Consider the following 25,897-nt stretch of genomic DNA (forward strand, 5'->3'; position numbering starts at 1 on the left):
TGAACGAAACCGTAAGTCGAAACTCACTTCAGTATTTTCTGCCCCCTGTAATTTATATCGTGATAAATGGTGGGGAAGGGGTGGGAAGAATATTAAATATAGCTCTGAATCTCAAGCAGCTTATGACCTAGTCAGGGAGGCAAAAGAAACTGAAAAGACACAAAACCAGATATGACTGGTGCTAACCTGTGAGTCTCAACGAGAAGAAGGAGAGAGGAAGCGTGGACCAGAGAGTGGAGAAAGCTTCTCTGAAAACACTGGAAACTCTGAAGCCAACCAGGAAGCAGAGAACATGGAAAAGAGGAATTCCCTGGCAGCCCAGTGGTTAGGACTCTGTGCTTCCCCTGCAGGGGGCATGGGTTCGATCCCTGGTTGGGAAAATAAGATCCCACATGCCATGCGGCCAAAAAGATAATAATAATAATAATAATAATGTGTAAAAGAAACAGCAAAGACACTGCACTAGGAGAGCAGTGGGCCAGTCCAGACAGAGGAGTACCATGTGGAGGTGGTGGAGGAACGCCCACAGCCTCCTCAGCCACACAGCTCCTCCCCTCTGTCACCCTGACACCCACACCTCTTGGAAATGTGGGTTCAAAGTTTCCCTTGGACTTCTCCAGGGGTTCAGTGGTAAGAAATCTGCCTGTCAATGCAGGAGGCACGGGTTCAATCCCTGATCCAGGAAGATGCCACAGAGCAACTAAGCCCCATCGCCACTACTGAGCCTGTGCTCCCAAGCCCGGGATCCGCCACTGCTGAGCCCACACGCGAGAGTCGGTGCTCTGGCAGCGAGAGAAGCCTGCACACCACAGCGAGAGCGCTGCCCCTGTTTGCTGCAACTAGAGAAGAGCCCATCCAGCAGCAAGACCCAGCACAGCCATAAACAGATAACTTAAAAAAAAAAAAAGCTTCCCTCAATAAAGACGCTCAATCATCACATAGTGTTATAATTTATGAAGCGCTCACTCATCCATTAAATCCTTAACCTACAAACTTTTACATGAGCTACTGAGGGCCAGAGGATCACAGGACTTGTCCAAGGCCCATGGACAAGACCTGAATCTACGCCTTTTCGCCCTTCAAGTCCTGCAACTGAAAGTTGCTCAGTCATGTCTGACTCTTTGCAACCCCATGGACTATACAGTCCATGGAATTCTCCAGGCCAGAACACTGGAGTGGGTAGTCTTTCCCTTCTCCAGGGGATCTTCCCGACCCAGGAATCGAACTGGGATCGCCTGCACCGCAGGGGGATTCTTTACCAACTGAGCAGTCCCGAGCCCTCTCCACAGGACTCTCCATCACACCCCCACCCCTGCTGCACTTTCTCCACACACTCTCTCTCTCCTGTTGATGGCCTTCTCTTTCTGACCCCCCACTGGTGTAAGCCACCCCAAAAGCAGAGCCCACACATCCACCTCACTCACCCTTCTAGCCCCTGGCACCCAGAAAAGGTTCAGGTACATCAGAGGCACCAGGTATTTATTGAATAAATGAATGAGTTATGAAAAAGGTAAATTTGCAAGGGAGGAATGAGTGCAAGAATGGAAAAGAAGCAAAATCTCATTTTTTCTCCAGTATGGCCCTAGTTCAACGCTGGAATAAAAATCCTCTAGATTGTAAGGCTTTTTCAAATCCCTATTTCATTTGACAGTCACAACAGACAAGACGTACAGTGAAGTAGGCAGGGTAACTTACAAGCACGGTTGCTGTAAGTAAATAACAATGGCCCTCTGTGCTGATGAGGGGGCTTCCCTGGAAGCTCAGCTGGTTAAGAATGTGCTGACAATGCAGGAGGCCCTGGTTCGATTCCTGGGTCAGGAAGTTAACCTGGAGAAGGGACAGGCTCCCCACTCCAGTATTCTTCGGCTTCCCTGGGGGCTCAGATGGTTAAGAATCCACCTGCAATGCAGGAGACCTGGGTTCCATCCCTGGGTTGGCAAGATCCCCTGGAGGAGGGCAAGGCAACCCACTCCAGTATTCCTGCCTCGAGAATCCCATGGACAGAGGAGCCTGGCGGGCTGCAGTCCACGGGGTCGCAGAGAGTCGGACACGACTGAGGACTAGGCACAAGCACAAGTGCCGGTTAAGAACAGGAATGCGCCCGCTTTCAGCAGGAGCTGAGGCACTCTGGGAGGTTCAGAAACGTGCCTCGGGTCACACGGATTCAACAGCTTTGCTCTTGTTCAGGCAAGAGGCTACTACAACGGAAACTTTGACAGTGAATGTTGATCCTGGCCATACAGGAACGTAGTTCATAAACTGACAAGTCTGTAAGGGCAAAGCTGTCTTAGCTAAGCACTGCACATGCTCCCCAGTCCTCGATTTGTCTAAGTACTCCAGAGAGGTGGGCAAGACCCACATGACCCCAAAATCAAGTGAAAATGAAGTGGTTATCAGGCAAACTCTAGAGAGAACAGCCATGGTCAGTCACCTTGGGAAAGCATGCAGACCATTATAAGGACATGGGACGTGAAAGCCAAAATAACAGTGCAAATAGCAATAATGGTAACAGCAAACATAATTACTTAATGGAAACTATTTCAGCACAGGAACTCATTAAATCCTCACAAAAACCTTCAGGAGGTAGGCATCACTGACCACTATTACCTCCACTTCACTGGCGAGAAATGTGGGTCTCATTCCCACAGTCTCCTCTCCGTCTCCACGGGAAAGGCAGCACCGGAGCAGGAAACGCTGTGCTTCCTTCTCGCATGCACGCACAGATGCGCCCTAGTTTACATGGAGCTTTTAAAATTAAACTTTATTTTTTACAAGTGAGAAGTGTTCTCCATCGGGACTTCTCTGGTGGTTGGGCTGAGAACCTGCCGTTCAATGCAGAGGGCGTGGGTTTGATCCCACAGGACACAGGACAGCGAAGCGCTCCCCACAATCAGAGACGCCCCCGAGCCGCAATGAAGACCCAGCACAGCCCCAAACAAGAAATGAGTAAGAAATGAACGTTCACTCTCAAAAAATGTGGAAATATAGGAAGGTGCAAAGAATGAAATAAACACCACTCATGATCCCATCAGAGATATGCTACGTTATAAATGTGTACAGACAAACACAGATTTTTAGTTAATAAATCATGAGCATTTGCCACGTCATTAAATATTCCCTTAGAATAAGATTTTTAATGACTATACTTAAAAAAACTACAGAGAACACAGTAGACTCAAAAACCGAAATTTTCCTGGTGTTTTCATTTCTGCTCTAGCCGATGAGGTCTCCGAGGAAGCAGGCAGAAGTGCCAAGTACTGCACAAAAGTCAGCAAACGTTATTTCCTCCTTTAAAGCCTTTTCCCTCAAAGTAGCTCTGTCAAATCATGACATTTAGGTTTCAAAAACCCATTCACTTGAATTGACACCATTCGCTGAGAGCTCCACAATCTCCACACGGGAGCTTGGAAACTGCAGTCTGGTTAGAAGGGGGCAAAGGATTCGCCTCAAAGCTGCACCCGCAGGGCAGGCACACCATTCTAATGTACACGACATGTTTGTTGGAGGCGGCTTAGGAGATGTTACAGGATGATGCAGAAGGTCAGGGTCCCTGGGCCATCTCCTTGGCACAGTGATCATACAACAAAAAGCCACTCCAAGTGTCCGAGAAGGGACTACAGGACTCACCTGCCAAGCACCATTAAGAACGGCGGTAATTCTACAGCAGGCGACAGGCAGCTGATTGAAATTATCTAAGCTGAAATCCAGCATCCATCTGATCTCTCTCCCTCCCTCCCACTACAGCAATCCCTCACCGTGTTCCACCAGCTCTGTCTCCCAGCTGCCTCCCGCTGGCCCCTTCTCACCAGCCCTGTGGCCATGCCGGAGCTGAAGCCAGCACCCCCTCTCACCTGGACCACCCTGTGGTCCTTGGAACAACTGCTCTCCTGCTTCCATACCTGCCCCCGGAGTCGAGGCTCACACAGAGCAGGCACAGCGAGCGCTCCGACTTCATCAAAATTAAAAACTTTTGTGCTCCAAAGGCATCATCCAAAAAAAAGGGGACAAGATGGACTTCCCTGGTGGTACAGTGGAGAAGAGTCTACCTGCCAAAGCAGGGGACATGGATTCCATCCCTGGTCTAGAAGATTCCACAAGCCAACTGTTGAGGCTGCATGCCACAACTACTGAAGCTCATGCGCCGAGAGCCCACATGCCGCAACAGGAGAAGCCACAGCAGTGAGAAGCCCTGCAACAAAGGGCAGCCCTGCTCACCACAACTGCAGGGAGCCCGCACGCAGCAGCGAAGGCCCAGCACAGCCAGAAAGAAAGAAAGGAAATGAAAAGAGGGGCTTCCCTGGTGGCCCAGTGGTTGAGACTCTGCACTGCCAATACAGGGCCACAGGTTTCATCCCTGGTCGGAGAACGAAGACCCTCTATGCTGCAAAGCGCAGCCAAAAAAAAAAAGAGAGAAAAGACAACCAAGATACTGGGAAAATATCATTTATCTGACAAAGGACTTACATCCACAATACATGAAAAATTCTTAAAACTCAGTAATTAAAAGATAATTTTCAAGTGAGCAACTGAATAGTGGGATCTGAATAGACATTTATCCACAGAAGACATACAAATGGCCAATAAACACAAGAAAAGATGCTCAACAATACTAATCATCAGGGAAAATGCAAAACAAAACCACAATGACATTATCACTTCACATTCACTAGGATGGCTATAATCAAGAGACAGATAAGTGTTAACAAAGGTGTGGAGAGCTGGAACCCTCACACATTGCTGTTTAGACGCTCAGTCGTGTCCGACTCTGTGGCCCCACAGATTGTAGCCTGCCAAATTCCTCCGTCCATGGGATTTTCCAGGCAAGAATACTGGAGAGGTTATCACTTCCTACTTCAGGGGACCCTCCTGACCCAGGGATCAAACCCACATCTCTTGCGTCTCCTGCATTGGCAGGTGGGTTCTTGACCACTATCACTATCCAGGAAGCTCCACACATGGCTGATAGAGAATAAATTAAGGAGGCAGTCACTGCGGAGAAGTCTGGTAGTTCCTCAAAAGGCTAAACACAGAATTACCATATGACCCAGCAATTCTACTCCTAATTATATACCCAGGAGAAATGAAACATATGTCTACACTAAAAATTAAACAATTTCAAAATATTACCATTCATAAAACCAAAGTAAAACAACCCGAATGTCCATCAATTGATGAATGGATAAACAAAACATGGTATATCCATACAACAGAATATATTACTCAACAATAAAAAGGAATGAAGTACTGATATACACTATAATATGATAAGCCTTGAAAACATTATGCCTAGTGAAAGAAGCCAGACACGGAAGACCATACATTGGATGATTCCACCAACATGAAATACGCAAATGGCCAGAGTAAGCCAGTTTACAGACAGAAAGTAGATCAGTGACTGCCTAGAGCTGGGAGGAGAAAAGGGTGAGGGTGGGGATGGTTGCTAAAGGGTATAGAGTTTCTTTTTAGGGTGGTAAAATGTCTTAAAATTGATTGTAGTGGTGGCTGCATACCTCTATGAATATCCTAAAGAACAATGAATGGGACATTTTAAAAGGGTAATATACATGATACGTGAATTCTCAATGAAGCTTTTACCAAAAAAACAAGGAAGTATCAGCTCTCACTCAAGACAAAAAGCTTCAGTAAACCAGAAATAGAGGGGAACTTCCTCAACCTGGTAAGGAATATCTACCAAAAAATCCAACAACTAACATCATACTTAATGGTGAGAAACTCAAAGTTTCCCCAACTAAGACCAGGTGCAAAGCAAGGATGTCCCTCTCTCACCACTCCTTTTCCATATCATACTGGAAGTTCTAGCTAATACAATAAGACATGAAAATGTAAGACTGAAAAGGAAGAAATAAAATTATCTCTGCAGATGACATGTTCATCTGTGTAGAAAATCCAAAATAATAAAACTCCTGAAACTAATTGGCAATTATAGCAAGGTTGCAGAATAAAGAGTAATATACAAAAGCTGATCACTTTTCTATATAGGAGCTATGAACAAGTGGAATTTTAAATTAAAAACACAGTTATCACTGACATTTGCATCCCCCAAAATAAAATAAGTATAAATCAAATCAAATATGTAAAGAGCTATACAAGGAAAACTACAAAAGTCACAGGAATGAAATCAAAAGAACTAAATAAATGGAGAAGTATCCCATGTTCATAGTTAAGAAAATTCAATATTGTCAAGATGTCAGTTCTTTCCAACTTGATTTAGATTCAGTGTAATCCCAGTAAGTTATTTTGTAGATATCAACAAAATAATTCTGAAGTTTTATAGAGAGTCAGAAGACCCAGAACAGCCAACACAATATTGAAGGGAAAAAAAAAAAAGTTGGAAGACTGATATAATCTGACTGCAAAACTTACTATAAAGCACCTATTATCGAGATAGTGTGGTACTGGAGAAAGAACAAATGAATCTACAGAAGAGAAAGTGCAGATATAGACCGCATAAACATAGCCAACTGATCTCTGACAAAGGAGCAAAGGCAATACAATGGAGTGAAGATAGCCTTTTCAACAAATGGTGCTGGAACAACAGGACATCCAAGGGGAAAAAGGTGAATCTAGACACAGAATTTACACTCTTCACAAAAATTAACTCAAAATGGATCAGACTCAAATGTAAAACACAAAAACTATAAAACTTCCAGAAGGCAATATAGGAGAAAACCTAGATGACTTTGGGTATGGTGATGACATTTTAGATACCACCACCAAAGGCATGATCCATGAAAGAAGTAACTGATAAGCTAGATTTCATTAAAGTTAAAAACTTCTGCTCTACAAAAGACTATGCAAATGAAGAAGACAAGTCACAGATTGGGAGAAACATATTTGCAAAATACCTACCTGATTAAGGGGTGCTATTCAAAATAAACAAAGAACTTTTAAAACTCAAGAACCCAATTAAAATATGGGGAAAAGATCTTAATAAAACATTTTACCAAACAAGATATACAGTTGTCAAATAAGTCTATGAAAAGATGCTCCACATCATATGTCATCAGTAGAATGCAAATTAAAACAAGATACCACTGTAAACCTGGTAGAATGGCCAAAATCTGTAATACTGACAACACCAAGTACTGGTGAGAATGTAGGGCAACAGGAGCTCTCGTTCATTGCTGGGGAGGATGCAAAACGATACAGCCACTCAGGAAGCAATATGAAGCGTTCTTACGAAGCTGAACATAATCTATCATATGATCCAGCAACGCAGCCCCTGGTACTTATCTAAAGGAGTTCAAAACTTAAATCCACACAAAACCTTCACCACGGTATTTATAGCACCTTCAATCATAATTGTAAAAATTTGGATGCAATAAGGATGTCCTTTAGTAAATGAATGAATAAGCAAACTTTGGTACATCCAGACGCTGGAATGTTATTCAGCACTAAAAATAAATGGGCTATTAAATCATGAAAAGACATGGAGAACTTGAAGTGCACATTACTAAATGAAAGAAGGCAATCTAGGTTGGGAAGATCCCCTGGAGAAAGGAAAGGCTACCCACTCCAGTATTCCGGCCTGGAGAATTCCATGGACTGTAGAGTCCATGGGATGGCAGAGAGTCAGACCCAACTGAGGGACTTTCACCTTCACTTTGAGGGAGTATAAGGAAACATCTGCAGCTTCCCCTGAGTTTTGCTGTAAACCTAAAACAGCTCCAAAAAAGGGTTTTGTTTTGCTTTTAAAGTTCTTTGAAAGAAATGGGTGGCTCTCATATCACTCACCCTATTCAAAATTTTTCAGTGGGGCTTCCCAGTGCTTTGAGAGGTAGCCAAATACCTTTCTGTGCCCGACAAGGCTCTGTGTGGTCTGACCCCGTCCCGGCTCCCCTATCCCACGTCCACCTCTCCCCACTCATCCTCTAAGCTCTGTCTCTACCACCCACTCACTCCCTCCTCTGGCTTCAGAACTGACTATCCTCCCTGCTCCCCACCACCATTCATCTCACTCCACACATCTGGCTTCAGAAAGACACGCCCTGACCAGACCACTGACAGTGTCCATCAGTCCCCACATTCCTCAACTTTTCATCTTGTCTTTCATAATTCTCATCACACTTTTAATTACTTTATTTGATAAACAGTTTAATGATCATCTCACTCATGAGACTGTAAGCAACACAAATTCTCTCCTGTTTACCAGTGAAAAGCCTAGTACCTAACAACACCTTTGGCATGGAGTAGATGTTCAATACCAATCTGCTGAATGAAAAAATTTAAGAAGTTAACTTCAGGTCTTACTGCAAAAGAATATTCTCAACCCAATCTTTAAAATCAATAATGCTTCCCTAGTCATGGATATTTCCATTAAATACATAAAAATCACAACATTCTTTCTTAAGACAAGATAACTCCCTCCCCCATTATAACCACAATCCACACATCTAGAAGGTGATAGCTGACTTCACACGGACTGATAGCACCCAAATACCTGATTGGCAGTTTTTAAAAATCATCTACCTGGTACAATGGTCTAAATCATTCACTCAGTACAATGGTTATAAGTTACCAAAGCACCCTGACAACTCTGATGGTTTAAGGATTCTCTCCAAAATCTCTAGGAAGTGATAAATAGTCTCCCTGTTGTACAGTCTATTTTTAAAGTCTGGCTACTACATCCACGATTCTTTTAAGTGTTAAAATCTTATCAGTTCAGTTCAGTAGCTCAGTCATGTCACTCTCTGTGACCTCGCGGACTACAGCATGCCAGGCTTCCCTGTCCATCACCAACTCCCAGAGCTTGCTCAAACTTAGGTCCATTGAGTCGGTGATGCCATCCAACCATCTCATTCTCTGTCGTCCCCTTCTCCTCCTGCCTTCCAATTTTTCTCACCATTAGGGTCTTTTCCAATGAGTCAGTTCTTGGCATCAGGTGGCCAAAGTGTTGGGAGTTTCAGCTTCAGCATCAGTCCTTCCAATGAATATTCAGGACTGATTTCCTTTAGGATGGACTGGGTGGATCTCCTTGCAGTCCAAGGGACTCCTCAAGCTTCTTCTCTAATACCACAGTTCAAAAGCATCAATTCTTTGGTGCTCAGCTTTCTTTATAGTCCAACTCTCACATCCATACATGACTACTGGAAAAACCATAGCTTTGACTAGACAGACCTTTGTTGGCAAAGTAATGTCTCTGCTTTTTAATATGCTGTCTAGGTTAGTCATAGTTTTTCTTCCAAGGAGCAAGCATCTTTTAATTTCATGGCTGCAGTCAGCATCTGCAGTGATTTCGGAGCCCAAAAAAATAAAGACTGTCAATTGTTTTCATTTTTTCCCCATCTATTTGCCATGAAGTGATGGGACCAGATGCCATTCTCTTAGTCTTCTGAATGTTAAGTTTTAAGCCAGCTTTTCCACTCTCTTCTTTCACTTTCATCAGGTGGCTCTTTAGTCCTTCTTTGCTTTCTGCCATTAGGATGGTGTCATTTGCATATCTGAGGTTATTGATATTTCTCCTGGCAATGTTTATTCCAGCTGTGCTTCATCCAGCCCAGCATTTCTCATGATGTACTCTGCATAGAAGTTAAATTAGCATGGTGACAATATACAGCCTTGATGTCCTTCTTTTGCAATTTGGAACCTGTCTGTTGTTCCATGCCCAGTTCTAACTGCTGCTTCTTGACCTGCACACAGATTTCTCAGGAGGCAGATAAGGTGGTCTGGTATTCTCATCTCTTGAAGAATTTTCCACAGTTTGTTATGATCCACACAAAGGCTTTGGCGTAGTCAATAAAACAGAAGTAGACGTTTTTCTGGACCTCTCCTGCTTTTTCGATGATCCAACGGATGTTGATAATTTGATCTCCAGATCCTCTGCCTTTTCTAAATCCAGCCTGAACATCTGAAGTTCATGGTTCACGTACTGTTGAAGCCTGGCTTGGAGAATTTTGAGCATTACTTTGCTAGCATGTGAGATGAGTGCAATTGTGTGGTAGTTTGAACATTCTTTGGCATTGCCTTTCTTTGGGATTGGAATGAAAACTGACCTTTTCAGTCCCAGACTGGCTGAGTTTTCCAAATGTGTTGGTATATTGAGTGCAGCACTTTCACAGCATCTTTTAGGATTTGAAATAGCTCAGCTGGAATTCCATCACCTCCACTAGTTTTGTTCCTGGTGATACTTCCTACGGCCCACTTGACTTTGCGTAAAATCTTATGGCTGAGCATAATGAGATGGAGGCAGTCATTTACCTTTCATATTAAATTTGGTCACTTCCCTGATCCCAAGCCTGCTGGTTAGCCAGTGCTCACAGGCTGCAGTCTGATTAAAGCATGAAGTTGAGCATTTCAACAAGGCAGCCTGTATCCAGCTTCATCTCAGGCCACCCTTCCTTCCACATACCCCACACTGCAGCCACAGTAGCTGGCCACCACAGCCCAGAACACCCACGGGTTTTGCAAAGTCCCTTTCGCTCCTTCCCCCACACGTATCTTGTAAGGACACACTGGCCACAGGAAGCCTGCAGACTCCCTCTGACACCTCGCTGGCCTCTCTCCGCCTTCACAGGACGCCATGAGGGCAGTTACCACACGCTTTGCTCTCGGTCCTCCTCCGTGGCTTCCTGCCAGTCTTCACCTACATCCTGCTCGTCTCCAAAGGACCACCAGGGAGTGTGGTACAATCAACACACATCTGTTGAATTACTCTCTCTCTACACACTGCCAGAATTCCTGAGGTATGACAGAACAACACAGAAAACCGCTCCACATCACTTACATCTATCATTATGCAAAAATTCAATGGTCTCTTTATGTCTGGGGCCAAAGAATACATTCATTTACAACTGACACACACTTCGAACGACAGCTCACTTCTGCCTCAGCAGTTCACAGAGCCATGAACTACTCCCCCGGATTCTACCACGCTCTTATGCTCTTCTCTATCTAGACATCTCTCCAGGCCTGACTCCAGACTTGCTTCTGCTAGGAGTAACTGTTCTCCAATCCATTCTCCACTTTTCTAAGTTCAGTCAGCTGCTCTGCCTCATGCCTGCTTCCTTCCCTTTTCCCCACTAAGTTCCAGGAGCCATTTTGTCCAAACTACACAGAAGCTAAGATGAAATGAGGCCTTCCCCAAACTTAAAGTCTAGTTTCTCTTAGAGAAAAGGGAAAGCAAATCCAACAGGAGCCAATCTTGCGCTGAAAAAGACAATGCGACTACAAAGTAACTTAAACCTAACAAAAGCTCCTTACTAGTCACTCTTTCAGAAGAGGACCACCCTTATTCCACCACCAGCCTCCAAGCCAGTCCTGAAAACTCTAGCAGAGCATCCCCAGTACCTACACCTGCTGATTCTCAAGCTGGAAAGTTCCCTGGGGGCAGGGGCTGGGTCTGGCTGGTCCACCACAGCATCTCTAGAAGCTGGTACTGTGGCTGGCATAAAACAGGCCCCGAATAACTACCTGCTGAATGAACCAACAAGGGATGCTTAAAAAAAAACCCCAAACTTCAGAGCTTTATCAAGCTCTGAAACTGCACTGCAGTTTCTAAGTAAGAGCAGCTCAGGGGACCAGGAGGGCTGGGGAACACAAGGGCTACAGCGACTCTGTCCCCAGATTCTGCCCATGCTGGGATCTGGGTTTGGGGATTTCCAGAGCTCCTTTCCTTAAAAGTTCTCAAGACCTTGGCTACTAGGAGGAAGTCAAGTCCAATAAGCAGATAAGGCAAGGGTGCTGCCAGGCTGGAACCCCACACTCTGCCAACAAATGTTAACAGAAGCAATAGGACGGAATAAAATTCCTGAATCTCAGCAAGAAAAGGGATGAAGAACAAAAAAGCAGAGAAGAGAAAAGTAAGTAGGGTGTGTGGGTAAGGACTGCAGGGGCTAGCCAGCCTTTATTGAAATGCACAGCGCCGGTGCTGAGCAATTCACAAGCACTGACCCATTTAATCCTCTCACCCAGTCAGGGCTGGAAACTATTATCAATCCCTACTTAACTGACGATGAAACTCAAGTTAAAGGAGACATCACTTGCCCTGAGCACACAGCTAGGAAGGTGCAGTGCTATGGGCCGGGTCTGACTCTGGGGTGCCGCAGAGATCAACCTGCACTCACTATCTCGCCTGAGGCCTTAAAGTACTGAGAGGCGAGTCGCTCACTTAGCCATTTAACGAACAGTTAATAGCATCGATTGGGTACGAGCTAAGGCCTGGTGCCAGCCGCTGGTGGGCGGATGAAGGGACCGGGTCTGAGAGGCTGTGGGGGACAGGGCGCAGGGTCCCTCAGAAAGACCCTCAAGCTCGGCACCCGGGCCCGGCGGGATGCGAGGGCGCGGCCCGGCAGAGGGAAGGCGCGGAACCTGAGGGGCGAGCGAGCCGGGCAAGCGCGCCACGCGCGCGGGGCGGCGGACCCGCGGCGCCCAGAGGCGTGGGCGACGACGGCTCCCTCAGCCGGCCGCCCGCTTCTGCCCGGAACGGGGCCCGACGCTTCGTGCGCCACGGCCACGGCCTCGACCACCCGGCGCGGGCGAGGCGGGGGTCGGGAACGGGGGCGAGACGGGCAGCGAGACCCTGAGGCGCGGCAGCTCGGCTCGGGCGGGGGAGCTCGGGGCCGGGCGGCGTGGCGGGACTCACCTCCCGCGGCAGCCCCTCCGGACTCGTCGGCCCGGCCGGGCCGGAGGAGGTGGGGATGGACTCCGGGCCGCGGGAACTGCCGGGAGCCCGTTCCCTGGGCAACGGGACGGGAACCGCCGAGGAACAGCAGGCTCCGCCGCCAGCTAGAGCGGCAGAGCCCTATCTGGGGCCGGTGGGCGTGTCGGAAGTGACGCTAGCGGACTTCCGGTACCGTGGGCGGAGCTTCGGGTCTCTTTCCCGGGATCCCTGCGGAAGGCATGGAAGGTGCGTGACAAGGGTCAGTTTCCCCAAGCGGAAGGGTGCGAGTGGTGCGGTTTGGTCTTGGAGCTGGACCCGCGGCCGGAAGTCTCCCGAGCTGCGTGCCGATTCGTGCCTGGCCCCGGCACAGCCTCCGCAGTCGGCCTGGAAGTCAGTTTTGCCAAAATAATACAAAGGCGCGTCAGCAGATCCTGACACTGAAATTGTCGTTATAAATTAGCACCAGCAGATCGCTTTCCCTGAAATCCCGTCAGTCAGAGTTCCCGGCCACAGTTTCCTGCTTGTAATACAAGCTGTCATTCTGCGCGTTCTCGCTGAGCCTCACCGCGATCCCTTGAAGTGTCATCAACAGGTGGGAAGTCAAGGCTTGAAGAGAATAAGATACTCGCTATGCTGCTGTCCTGTTCTGTGGCTGATACCTGATCTCATTTGAGTTCCTTGAAGTCAGAGCGTTGTTTTTGGTTCCTAGATATGTGCTGTGTTATGGGGCAGACAGAGGATGACTCTCACGTGCTCCTCGCCCTCGAGGAGTCCCTACTCGGTGAGGGAACTCCATAGAAGATTGTGGTACAGGCGGTAAGAGGTTTTTTTCTCCATTTAACACGTTCTTGTCAGCACCTACTATGTGCTGAGGGCTCAGCTGATAAAGAATCCGCCTGCAATGCGGGAGACCTGGGTTCGATCCCTGGGTGGGGAAGACCCCCCTGGAGAAGGGAACAGGCTACCCACTCCGGTCTTCTGACCTGCAGGATCCCATGGCCTCTATAGCCCGTGGGGTCGCAAAAAGTTGGACAGGACTGAGTGACTTTCCTTCACCATCTGCTGAAGTTGTAAGAGGGAACAGGACAGCCTTAGTCACTACTGTGGTGGAACTTAGTCTGTCAAGGAATGTATTAGGCATTAAACAAGCAAGTACACTGCATAGGTGAGTGTCATGAATGAAGCTTAATGAAGTCGAGGGTGTTCAGGTATAGAGTGCGGTGAGTCCTAACCTAACCTTGGGATCCAAGAAGACTTCTTTGTGGAAGTGACTTTCTAAAAACCTACATCGGGTCGTGTAGCTACTCAAAGCTTCCTGCTTGCTTTTCATTGACTTGAAATAAACCCAAACGTCTTATCTTGGCCTCTTAAGTTTCTGGCTGTCTTGACTGCCTCCTCAGCTACTACTCCCTCTCTCTCCTTTTCATTCTAGCCACATAGGTCTTGTTTCACACTCACCAAACTCATTCTCAGTTAGGGTCCTTGCTGTTGACTTCTCATCATTTAGGTTTCAGCCTAAATGACAGTGTCTTCGGGGTTCACTCTTAACACAAGACCCTGTTTTATTCTCTGGTGTTTATGATATAAACTAACGATCATAGGGACTTCCCTGGCGGTCCAGTGGTTAAGACTCAGTGCAGGGGACTTGGGTTCAGTCCCTGGTCTGGGAACTAAGATCCCACATGCTGCACGGTGCAGCCAAAAAGAAAAAACAAAAAACAACCTGATGATCACCTAATTGTTATCCACCTCCTCTTTGGAAAGTAAGTTCCATGAAAATGGCCCTGGTCTAGGTCCTCACTTCCTCCCCCATGTCTGGTGTAATGTAGGCACTCAGCAAATACTGGACAGTTGTATAAATAAAAAGTGAATGAAAAAAATCAATGATATTTAAAAGTGAAGTTCCTGGGTAGCCTAAGGATGGGGGCTGGTTGTCAAGGGGGAGCCACCCGTGTGATTAGAGTTGTAACTTTCAGTCCCACCCACCTCAACCACCATCTCCAACTGGGGGAGAGAGGCTGGAGTTAAATCAGCCCCAGCGGTGACTCATTTAAGCAGTCGTGCTCATGTAACGAAGCCGCCATAAAAAAACAGAAGTGAAGGGCTGTGAGAACGTTCAGGTTGGTGAGCAGGTGGGGGTGCAGGGAGAGCGCATGTGTCGGCCAGTGCATCTCTCCCATCTGGCTCTCCCTGGTAGCCTAGTAAGGAGAACGTTTTCCTGAGTTCTCTGTGAGCCACTCTAACAAGTTAATCAAACTTCAGGAGGGGGGCCTTTGGAACCTCTGATCTATAGCCTGTAGGTCAGAGGCACAGGTGGCAACCTGGACTTGAGGCTGGCATCTGAAGTGGAGGGAGAGGAGAGGAGTCTTACAGGACTGAGCCATTAACTGTGGAATCTGATGCTGACCCCCAGTAGACAGTGTCAGGGTTGAGTGCATTGCTTGGTGGTGGTGGAAAAAACACTGGAGAGGCCCTTCCGGTAACACGTACTGTGTTGGATACTTGCCATGTGCCAGGCCCTCACAGCTTTGCGTATATTATTTCATCTCCACGTCAACTCGGAAGTAGATGTAGTTTATCCCCATTTTATGGAGGGACACTTTGAGGCCATGAGAGGTTAATAACTTACCCAAGATTGCACAGGCGGCTGTAACAGCTGGGATTCAAACCCAGTCGGCCTGGTCTTTAGAATCGAGACTGCGAACTATTGTGTGTCCTGGATTCCTAAGGCCTCTCTGAGAACTTGGACCTTATCCTGTGCGTCATGAGGTGCCTTTGTAGGATTGTTTTGTTTCTTTGGCTGTGTTCTGTCTTAGTTGCAGCATGAGGGATCTTTGGTCTTCATTGCAGCATGCAGGCTCTTGATTTGTGGCATGTGGGATCTAGCTTCCTGACCAGGGCTCGAACCTGGGCCACCAGGGAAGTCCCCGAGGGATTCTAAGTAGAGAAGGAGAGAGGGGTGGGAGGGCCAGACAGTCTGAGTGGTCTGGGTGTTGCTTTCCACAGGAGCTGGGGTCTGGGTGAGTCCCAGTGTATGGACAGCATTATTCTGAGGACGGAAAGAACTTTCTAGCAGAGAGATCTGCACATGCAGAGAACTTTTCAAGAGTTGCCAGTAGTTGATTTTAGCTGGAGATCGAGAGGCTTCAAGGTGGGGCTGCAGTGAGGCCAAGAGGGAGCCAGGTCCTGAAGGAGTTTGGACCTCCTCCTGTGTTGGCAGCATCGAGACCACCACTGTGTCTCTGGGGTCCAGTCTTGTCAGTCTTGGAGTGGCTGGCACCAGTTACCCACAGGGCTCAGAGCAAATGCCAAGGCAGGGGCATCAGAGCCTGGCAGCAGAAAGTTACAGCTCTGCCTCCATCCAGACCTTTGCAAGTGGTCAGAGTGCTCGCAGTGTGGGAGGCCTGTGTTCCATCCCTGAGTGGGGAAGAGCCCCTGGAGAAGGAAGCGGCTACCCACTCCAGAATTCTTGCCTGGAGAATTCCATGGACAGAGGAGCCTGGCAGGCTACAGTCCATGAGGCCACAAAGAGTTGGACACGACTGAGTGACTTTAGCATTCACATCAGAGTGCTCGGGGTGAAAGTGTGGAGCCATTAGGCTTCGAGAGAACTCAGCTTTATCTGCTGAGACTTTAAAGGTAGAAACAATTCTCTTTGTCTCGTCCCAGGAACTTTCACATTCATCCACACGTCTTCATTTCAACAACACATGTCCTATCTATGTAGTGTTTTAGATAGTCTTACTGTCGCACATCATAAGGACCATTTTCCCCCCAACTGTGATCATGAATTTCACAAAGTGATGTTTCTCTTCCTCCCTGTCAGGAAAGACTCTCGGAACTGTAACGCCAAGAAAACCTGTCTTATCTGTCAGTGCAAGAAAAATTAAGGACAATGCGGCCGACTGGCATAATTTAATCCTGAAATGGGAAACCCTCAACGATGGAGGTTTTGCTACTGCAAACAGTATTGCCAACTTGAAAATCAGTTTGTTGTAAGTACCAGCAGAACATGTTCTGTGCGCTCCTGCCTTAGCGATTGGGCAGACATTTCATGGGCGTCTTTTAGAGTGGGCCGGGTGGCCTCCAGCAACATGGATAAATAAAGCGAACAAGCAACTGATAAAACAATGCACACAGGTATGAAATGTACATGCGTTTTAAAAACAAAATTATGCTACAAATTGTTCGCGGTTACATCTGCATGTCAAGTGATCAAAGTGGATTGGGAGGAGAGAGACTCAGGCGCTGGTACCTTCTAGGAGGACTGAGTGGGACGGTAGGGCAGGTACCACTCCATCTCCAGAGTGCTGTGTTTTATTTCTGCAGTGTTGTGACTATCACTGGAAAATACATAGATTTGGTCTTTTTGTCCCTGTTCTTGGCACATGGCTCTTAAAACCCTTATGATTTCCTTAGGGACCCGAGCTGTGGAAGACTCTTTAGTTATAGTAATATTTGTTCTTTGGTCCTCCAGTTCCTGAATTAGCTCCAGAATGATTAAGGAGTGCCCTGTGGTCATCACAGGCCCCTTTCTAAGACGTCCGAGCCTGTGTTAATAACGGGGCCTTTGGAAAACGCCTCAGGAGGGGGACACCAGCCGTGCGATTGGAGTTGGCACTGTCAGAGCTGCCCCCCCACCTGCACTCTGGGGAGGTTGAGTTAATCAGTGACGGCCAAGCATTTAATCAATTGTGGCTTCATAAGGAAGCCTCCATAAAAACCCAGGACAGGGTTTGGGTAGCTTCTAGGCTGGGGACCTGAACGCTTCCCTGTGCCCTTACCCCAGGTGCCGCAGGGAGAGGAGCCCCTGGGCTTGAGACCCTCCCAGACCTTGCCCTGGGTGTCTCCCTATGGTGACCAGGAGTCAGACGTGGAGCGGGGTGCTCAGAGCTCCCCATGCTGGAGTGTGATTTCCCTTAGCAAGTTCTTTTAAAAATATCATGAAGAAACTGTTGGCAGTTGCCAGTTCTGATTGAAAGATTTGCTTTATTCTTTGCACTTCCCGTATATATGTTTTTAGTTTGTTTTTTTTGTTTTTGTTTTGTTTTTTTTTTTAATCGGCCTGTCTTACACAAGGCCTCAAAAAATTTAATCAAGACTCAGGCTTGTTCCTACCCATGGAAATCTTTTAGTAAAAGGCGAAAGATTTAAATGACCTGAAGAGAAACGTGAGTGTGGATCTATATATAATAGTTTTAATTTTTCAAAGCTGCATATCTTTGTCTCCTGGCCGGAGTGTAGAGTCTTAACTTCTTGGACTGGACCCCTGGCCCTTGCCAACTCTCCCAAGCATATCAAACATGTCAGCCCTCTGGTCCCTTCTCCCGCTCAGCAGGTTCCATGAAGCAGTTCTTACCTGACTACATAAGGTGCTCTCTGAAGTTGGAGGTGGGAGGCGGGATCCATTGGGAGTTTGGGACTGGTACATACACGCACACTACTGTAAACAAAATAGATAACTAATAAGGACCTACTGTGTAGCTCAGGGAACTCTCTGTAATACTCTGTAGTGGCCTAGATGGGAAAGGAATCTAAGAAAAGCGTGGCTCTTTGTACATGTGTGGCTGATTCACTTGCTGTGCAGTGGAAACTACCACAGCATTGTAAATCAAGGATGCGCCAAAAATATTTTTTTAAACTTTTTGGACTACAAAATGAACAACAACGAGAAGATCTTCTCTGATAATCTAGTGTTTCATTTTTTCACTTAAATGTTGACTGTGGAGCCACTAGATTAATTTCAGGTGCCATGGGTCGCAGCTTTCCATTTACAAAACTCGTTCCTAGCTGGCGGGCTCTGAGGAAATGACTGTGTCTTGCCCACTGAGGACGCCACAGGGCTGGATTGAACTGACTTTGTCCTAGGGCAGACTCGAGCAGCGGATGGGCATATTCCTCGTATACGTAAATAACATGTAAACATGATGATGTGAAATGACACCGGTGGAAACAGTCGACGATGACGCGTGACACGGATATTGAGTTTTCTAAGGTTCGTGCTAACGAAGGGAGGCGACCTCACGCCGTGTGTTCTGTTCCTGCTTTTCCACCTGGTCCAGGAGCAGAGACAAGATAGAATTAGAGAGCAGCGGCCTGGCTGCCGACGACCCTGCAGAAAAGGAGCACCCGGAATACAGCAGGGAGCTGGAGGCGCTATGCGAGGAGCTGCAGGCCACCCTGGAAGGCTTGGTAAGGGGCCGCCCCCTCCCAGGGGCCGGGTGTGCGCAGCGCCCAGCGGCGGCCCACACTGCCCTTGGCCAGGATTCCCTCCCTCCCCCGCCTCCCTGCTGGTCTCTCGCTCTGCCTGCCCCACAAACCTTGTTTCCCAGATGCTGTCCTGACCTTCCTTCTGGTCGGTGTGTCCCAGGGGCTCCCGGGCCCCACAGGAAGCGGATTAGGCCTGGGGGCCTCTTGCCTCTATCCAGAGGCCGCCGGAGGCGAGTGGGTGTAATTGCGTTCCAGCAGAGCTCTATTTACGGACCCTGAACTGTGAATTTCATGTGACTTTCATGTGTCACATGAAATATTCTGCTTTTGATTTTTTTTTTCAACCACTTAAAAATGTAAAACCCATTCTAAGCTCAAGGGATGCACAAAAATAGACCAAGCTGGATCTGGCCTGAGAGCCCTGATCTCATCCATAAGGGATGCTCTGAAGTGTTTTTAACTCAAGTCTGGATGTTGGTACCTACCACACTAGCCATCATGTGGATGAAACACCTCATCTCAGCCAGACACAGGAATAGGGTTTTACACATCTTAAATACAGGTAGCTAAAGCTTCTCCACATAGAGCGTCTATATATTCTAACATTTCTTGATATAAGTGTTTCTAATGCTTTACATGCTTCCTTATCTTTTTAAACAGCATATGTCGAGTATCACTATATTTCTTCAAGATACCACTTGTTCAAAGTTAGGATTCCACCTATTAAAAGGCAGACTATAGGTTTATAAGTTTTTCAGAAAAGAAGCACATCCATTATAAGGTGTAATGGTTTCTGAAGCATGAAAATGAGAAAAATAAATAGGGCACTGAGGACATCCTGGTGGTTTCGCGTTCACTTTGATCGAAGGGCACTACTGTCTTCAGGATGTGTTGCCGGGCGGGGGCTGTTGGTCTCTAGGTAACCGATAAGGGCTTTGTAATTGTCCTGTTGTGACACCGCCTTCAGGCTGTGCTGAGAAACACTTGCCCGCCTGCCCAACCCCTGGCACGTGGTGCTAAGCAGAAACAGAACAGGTCCGTGTCATCAGTCACTACATTCTAAGCCCACTCCTAGGAAGGCTGGAGGAAAAAGTGTCTGGGCCTGGTGTTTTCTTTGTCATATCTCCACGTTCGCTGCGGCGTCTCCAGTAATTGGGTAATTGACCTCGGCTTCTGGACCTAGGCTTCTTGAATTAACACAGGCAGAGTAATCAGTCAGATTTGCAGAAAAATCCAATTGAAAACTGACCACGTGTATTTTTTTCCCCACATTAACCCATTTGACTATGGCAAGTGGTTTTGTTTGGACAAAACACCAGTGCACACGTTGCTTGGAAGAGAAAAAACTGGAGGGCTGAGTTCCTACACTGAATGTTTATTTCCTGGTCACACTTAGCTTTTAATTGTCAGTTCTTGTTTCGTTGAAGTCCAGCTGGTTTCCAACGCTGTGTTCCTCTGTGCTCTAAAGCAAAGTGGTTCAGTTATACATATGTACACATCTCTCTCACATCCTTTCCCATGATGGTCTGTTATGGTATTTAGAATACAGTTCCCTGTGTGTATTGAAATGCTTTACACAAAGTTAAGCACATGCAGCCGGGCAGTTATCTGTTGTTTCGACGTGGCAACACTCACACCAGAACATCATCATCCGTGGCCTACTGGCTCCGTCTCCGCACAAAACATCTCACAGAATCCCCCAGCTGGATCAGAACGAGAAACACTTCAGACACATGCTAACGTGACTTTTAACGAGATGTAAAAACCCTGGGAAGGATTTTGTTTCTAAATGCCATTTGGCTTTCTTTAGCAGGTACCTCATTTATAGACTTCCCTGGCGGCTCAGACGGTAAAGCGTCTGCCTACAATGCGGGAGACCTGGGTTCAGTCCCTGAGTCAGGAAGATCCCCTGGAGAAGGAAATGGCAACCCACTCCAGTATTCTTGCCCGGAGAATCTCATGGACGGAGGAACCTGGTGGGCTACAGTCCATGGGGTCGCAAGGAGTCGGAGACAACTAAGCAACTTCACTTTCACATATGCACACCACGCTGGGGAAGGAGGGCTTGGCAGGAACCAGGGGAAGAGGCTGTTCGCCTCCCGTTTCAGGCAAGTCAGGAGTGACTGACTGGTTTTGCTCGTGCGGTCCCAGTTCTCCCTGTTCTCGCCTGGCTGTCTGGTGCCACGGGAACCCCTTCCTCAGCCCCGCTGACTGCGCAGAGGAGGGGCGGCCTGGGAGGGTGTCAGACCTGAGTCAAGGTCCAGAAAACCCAGCCTGATGGGCTGAGCAGGTGACATGTCCTGTCCCCGGCCCCTCCACCCACAGCACGTGGCCTGGCAGGGCAGCTGAAAGTGGCCGCTAGTTTTGAGGTGACCGCATGCCCCACAGTGGCCCTAGTTCCCAAGGCCTTCCTTCAGACAAAGCCTGGGCTGACCATGGGTGCTGGTTGTCAGGCCCCAAAGTTCTGTGCCCAGTGGATTGATTCTGTTTTAAATGGAATAAGTGGTTCGAGGGACGTCCCTGGTGCTGCAGTGGTTAGGACTCAAGTTTTCACTGCTGTGGGTTGAATCCCTGGTTGGGGAGCTAAGATCCTGCAAGCTGCATAGCATGGCCAAAAAGAAATAAAGTAGTTTGAGAATTAGTTCTCACTCAGTTTTAAAACCAAAGTTGATGTTAGGAGGATATTGATATCACTATTCCTATTTTCTTCCAGCCTTTGGAGAGAATGGTTTCCTGGGCTTGACTCGGCCTTGCATCTGACCTTGGTGGGGGGTGGAGGTGTCCGTGTCGGTCGGCTGGATGAACATTTCGCAGTGAGGGCTCTTGCCTTTAGGAGGGACATGGAGCCGCGAGCCTGTCACTTCAGGGCTGTGCGCGTGTGACTTTGGTGTCGTTTCTGATGAACGAGCCCCTGGGTGGAGCTGGCCCCTCCGGCCCAGGCTCAAGTCTCCCGGGTTCCCTTTGCTGTCCTGGGGTTGTCAGCTCTTCTTAGCATTAGGTGGCAGCGGGGAGCTGCCGCAGGACGCAGAGGGCAGGGCTGGGGATTGGGTGTCCTTCCCGAGCTCAGCAACCTTGAGAATTTTCCCAGCTGTCGTCCAGAAATGATGAGTCCTACCCCCTGGGGTTGGGCCAAATGAAATATCGAACCTGGAAAGATTTGGGAACAGAGTCTGGTCCTTTAAAAATTAATGTTAGCTAAATTTAGTGCAGTCGCTTCAGAGGTAGTTGGAGAGCGCTCGAAGGACCAAGTGTGGGGAATTAAGATTCTGACGACTGATAGAGCTTTCCTGGCATCCCACTGTGTATATAAAGCTAGCTCCACACTTGGGACCTAGAGTTGTGGTCTAGTAGACCTGCGATGGGGCTTCCCAGGTGGCCTTAGTGGTAAAGAACCTGCCCGCCAATGCAGGAGACATGAGCGACACGGGTTCGACCCCTGAGTTAGAAAGATCCCCTGGAGGGGCGCATGGCAACCCACTCCAGTGTTCTTGCCTGGAGAATCCCACGGACAGAGGAGCCTGGTGGGCTACAGTCCGTGGGGTCACACAGAGTTGGACGCGCCTGGAGTGACTTAACACGCACGCACACAGACCTGTGCTGCTGAAATCCGAAAGTTTGGTCCCTGCACGCGTGTGTCTTACTTCACAAACGCTGACGTAGCTCCGACCAGGCCCCCGTGTCAGCAGGCACTCTGTCGGCCGGTCCCGACAGCAGGCTCCTGACGTGCACCGAGGCACCGTCAGCGCCTCGTGGCCGCTGCCTCCTCCCTGTGTGCTGGGCTGCCTTCCGTTATTACAGTTTTATCAACAAGGAAACCAAGCCTCAGAGGTTTCAGTGAACTTGAAACCAAGCAGAACGACGGAAGCCTTTCTGTGCCACCTTTCTGGTTTGTAGGCAAGAACCCAGTCTCCAGACCTGCCTGGCGGTCCAGTGGCTGAGACTCCGCGCTCCCCGTGCAGGGGACCCGGACTGGGGACTAGATCCCACATGCCAAAGCTGCAGATCCCATGTGCTGCAGAGAAGATCAGAGATCCCAAGTGCCGCAGCTAAAACCTGGCACAGCTAGATAAATAAATACGGGGCTTCCCTGGTGGCTCAGTGGTAAAGAGTCCGCCTGCCAAGGCAGGAGACACGGGTTCGATTCCCTCATCTGGGAAGATCCCACATGCTGCCGAGCAGCTAAGCCTGTGAGCCACAACTACCGAGCCTCCGCCCTAGAGCCCACGCTTGGCAACAAGAGCAGCCCCTGCAGTGAGCAGCCCGAGCACCACAACCAGAGAGCGCCCCCCACCCGCGCGCTGCAACTAGAGAACAGCCCGCACCGCAGCAAAGACCCAGCACCGCCAAAAATCATTACATACGATTGTAGTGAATAAAGGAAAAAAAAAAAGACTCCAGCCTCCCTGACCTTCCCTGAGTTCCAAATGGTGGATTCCAGCAGTTGCTAATTCAGAGAAGAGCAATCAAGAAACTACTTGAGGCAGGATTAAAGGAACCGAAGAAGCTCATCAAGATAAGACCAGACCACCTGAGCCCAGGCCCTACACACACCCTGATCTTATTGGCAACCCCACCCCTTGAACCGTGGCTGTAAAACTCCTCGTCAAATACTCCTGGGCTGCAGACACAGTTTTTCAGGGCAAGAGGCTGCCATGTCCCCCTTTGCCTGGCAAAGCAGTAAAGCTATTCTTTTCTACCTCACCCAAAACTCTATCCAAGACTTGATTCAGCACTGTTGCACAGAGGCTGAGTTTTGGGCATCAAACTCAAAGGCAGCTCCCCAGAGTCAGAGTGAGCTCATTTAATGCCTCTTCTGTCTCTCATTCCGTGAAAGGGAGAGCCTGCCTTTCCACCCGTCTAGGCCTCTGGTGCCAAAAAATGAGTGATGTTCCGAGAGCTCAGTGACGTGGGACTCAGCAAGCTTCCTCTTCTCCAGCACTGGAGAGCCAGCGTTTATTACTGAAGTAATCCAAACTTGTAAAATCGAAGTAACCGTTTACCTCCGTCTCCCAGGAAATTTGCTGCACACGGAGTGAATGATGTTGAATTATTGGACTTACGTCTCAACGTCTCAACAGACTTACATTTCTTAGCCTTGACATCTTAACAGTTACTGAATCTAAGACTGAATTTCAAATAATATTCTCATAGTCTAAGTTAATATCTTTTTCAGACCAAAATACAGATGAAGATGGAAAAGCTGTCTTCAACCACCAAGGGCGTTTGTGAACTAGAAGATTACCATTATGGGGAGGAGAGAAAACGCCCCCCCCTCTTCCACACATGGCCCACAACCCATTTTTGTAAGTAGTTCTTTCTGCCTTATTTTCAAGGGTAGATCATGAGAGCATTTCATGCCATTTAGATCTAGCGCTCTAAAGCTGACAGACTTTGATTGAATTGACAAAACTCAATTCAGGAGGATCCGTTGGGAGGGAGGGAGATGGAGGCATCTTAGATGAGCGTTTCTTCTTGGCTTTAATTACCTACTAACAAGCAAAGACTCATTGGAAAAGACGCTGATGCTGGGGGAGATTGAGGGCAGGAGGAGAAGGGGAGAACAGAGAATGAGATGGTTGGATAGCATCACCGACTCGATGGACATGAGTTTGAGCAAGTTCCAGGAGATAGTGAAGGGAAGCCTGGCGTGCTGCAGTTCATGGGGTCACAGAGTCAGATACGTCTTAGCGACTGAACAACAATCAGCAGAGAATATTAAACATCATTAGAGACCCATGAAGCAAGCTGCCAGTAGTCCTTTAAAGCCAATGGTTAGAATGAACTTAGCCTCCTCAGCAGAGGTAGAATTTTTTTTTTTTTTTTGAAAGCTAGGTTTTCACTTTTTGTTTAGCTTTGTTTAAAAAGTAAGTGGGGGTCACTTTAGCCTGCCCCATGGAGAAAGGCTGCTGGGAAAACAAACTCCATTACTTAAGTAAGTTGTGCAGTAAGGACTGTTTTTAGCTTTATTAGTTTAAAAGAAGGGCTAAACTATTTAATGTTGCTTTGAGACCTCACTTCTAAATAAGGGAGAAAAGGGTAGAATCACCTAATGTAAGGTGTTCATTGAATATTGTCAGTTTGAGGTGAATGTGCTCTGTATAGTGACTGTAGGCGCCTAAGAACTGCGTAGAAAAGGTTACAGCTGCTTTTTAATTCCGTGACACTCTCTTCCCTTGTTGTCTGACTCTAACCTACACTGGCCGAAGTCCATCTTCCTCCCAGTTCTGTTGCTGACTCTGGCTTTTAACGCACAGCTTTTCAAAGTCCCTGGTGGTCCAGTGGTCAGGACTTGGTGCTTCCACTGCAGAGGGCATGGGTTCGATCCCTGGTCCGGGAACTAAGATCCCATAAGCAGCGCAGCAAGGCCAAAAAAACTAAAACAGTGGTGGGTCATCCCAGCCTCGGGCTCCCTGCAGCAAATGCCGCTGTTCGAGGGGGCTCGCGTTCCTTGCAGATGAGGTCTCCCGCAAGCTCGCCGACATGTACGGCCAGGAGCTCCGCCTGAAGCGCATGGTGGTGGAGCAGCTGGCACATGCAACCGACCGTGACCTCGCCCTCAGCTACCTGTCCATGTGGCTGCACCAGCCTTACCTGGAGGGCAGCTGCAGGCTGCTTCTGGAGAGCATGCTGCTGGAGACGGGGCACCGCACGCTGTGACCTCCCCCACCCCCCGGCGGACACTTTCGGGGGTCGCTGGGCGGCTCCCCGGGACCACGCCCCCGGCTGCACCCCGCAATCAGGCCGTGCTTGGTCCTCCCACCCGCGCTCTGCGGCCTCTCCAGCCACACCGACTTCTGCCGCCTGCTGTCCCCTTGCCTGCACCTGCTGTGAATGTGGCATCTGTGAAGACTTCTGCATGAAATAAATGAGTGCCTCAACTAAATGAGTGGTCTGGTTTTTGTCAATTAGGTCTGTTTTACATAGATTCCACTTGTGTAGGAAATCCCTGGTTTAATATTTGTATTGTTAAAATTGGGGGCTGTATTAGCTTTGTAACTACAACTAAAATAGGTGGCACTAGTGGTTAAGAATCTGCCTGCCAAAGCAAGAAATGTAAGAGATTTGGGT

At 48.1% G+C, this 25,897-nt stretch overlaps 2 protein-coding genes and 1 non-coding gene across 8 annotated transcripts in view; 1 reads left to right on the forward strand and 2 right to left on the reverse strand.

Annotated features, from left to right (window-relative positions):
- TECPR2 (tectonin beta-propeller repeat containing 2) overlaps positions 1 to 12,691 on the reverse strand; it is a 100,114-nt gene extending 87,423 nt beyond the window's left edge. For all 5 annotated transcript variants that reach the window (XM_020913468.2, XM_020913470.2, XM_070477789.1 and 2 more), the window contains exon 1: positions 12,602 to 12,691. The gene's annotated coding sequence lies outside the window, so the exon portion shown is untranslated. The remainder of the gene's footprint in view (positions 1 to 12,601) is intronic.
- An 80-nt stretch (positions 12,692 to 12,771) lies between these two features.
- On the forward strand, positions 12,772 to 25,712 carry CINP (cyclin dependent kinase 2 interacting protein). 2 transcript variants are annotated; one of them, XM_070477793.1, is made up of 5 exons: positions 12,772 to 12,865; positions 16,446 to 16,614; positions 18,682 to 18,811; positions 24,003 to 24,132; positions 25,246 to 25,436. In XM_070477793.1, the coding sequence occupies exons 1-5, from the start codon at positions 12,859 to 12,861 to the stop codon at positions 25,332 to 25,334; spliced, it is 525 nt and encodes a 174-aa protein (XP_070333894.1). In that variant the 5' UTR covers positions 12,772 to 12,858; the 3' UTR covers positions 25,335 to 25,436. The 2 variants fall into 2 exon arrangements, with proteins under 2 accessions (XP_070333894.1, XP_020769134.2); XM_020913475.2 differs by having other exon boundaries at positions 12,774 to 12,865; positions 25,284 to 25,712.
- LOC139038882 (U5 spliceosomal RNA) lies at positions 17,682 to 17,798 on the reverse strand. The gene has a single exon (XR_011492014.1). It is a non-coding gene; the product is annotated as a U5 spliceosomal RNA (small nuclear RNA).
- Positions 25,713 to 25,897: the final 185 nt, after the last annotated feature.

The sequence above is a fragment of the Odocoileus virginianus genome, chromosome 16, assembly GCF_023699985.2.
Source record: "Odocoileus virginianus isolate 20LAN1187 ecotype Illinois chromosome 16, Ovbor_1.2, whole genome shotgun sequence".
NCBI classification, from domain to species: Eukaryota; Metazoa; Chordata; class Mammalia; order Artiodactyla; family Cervidae; genus Odocoileus; species Odocoileus virginianus.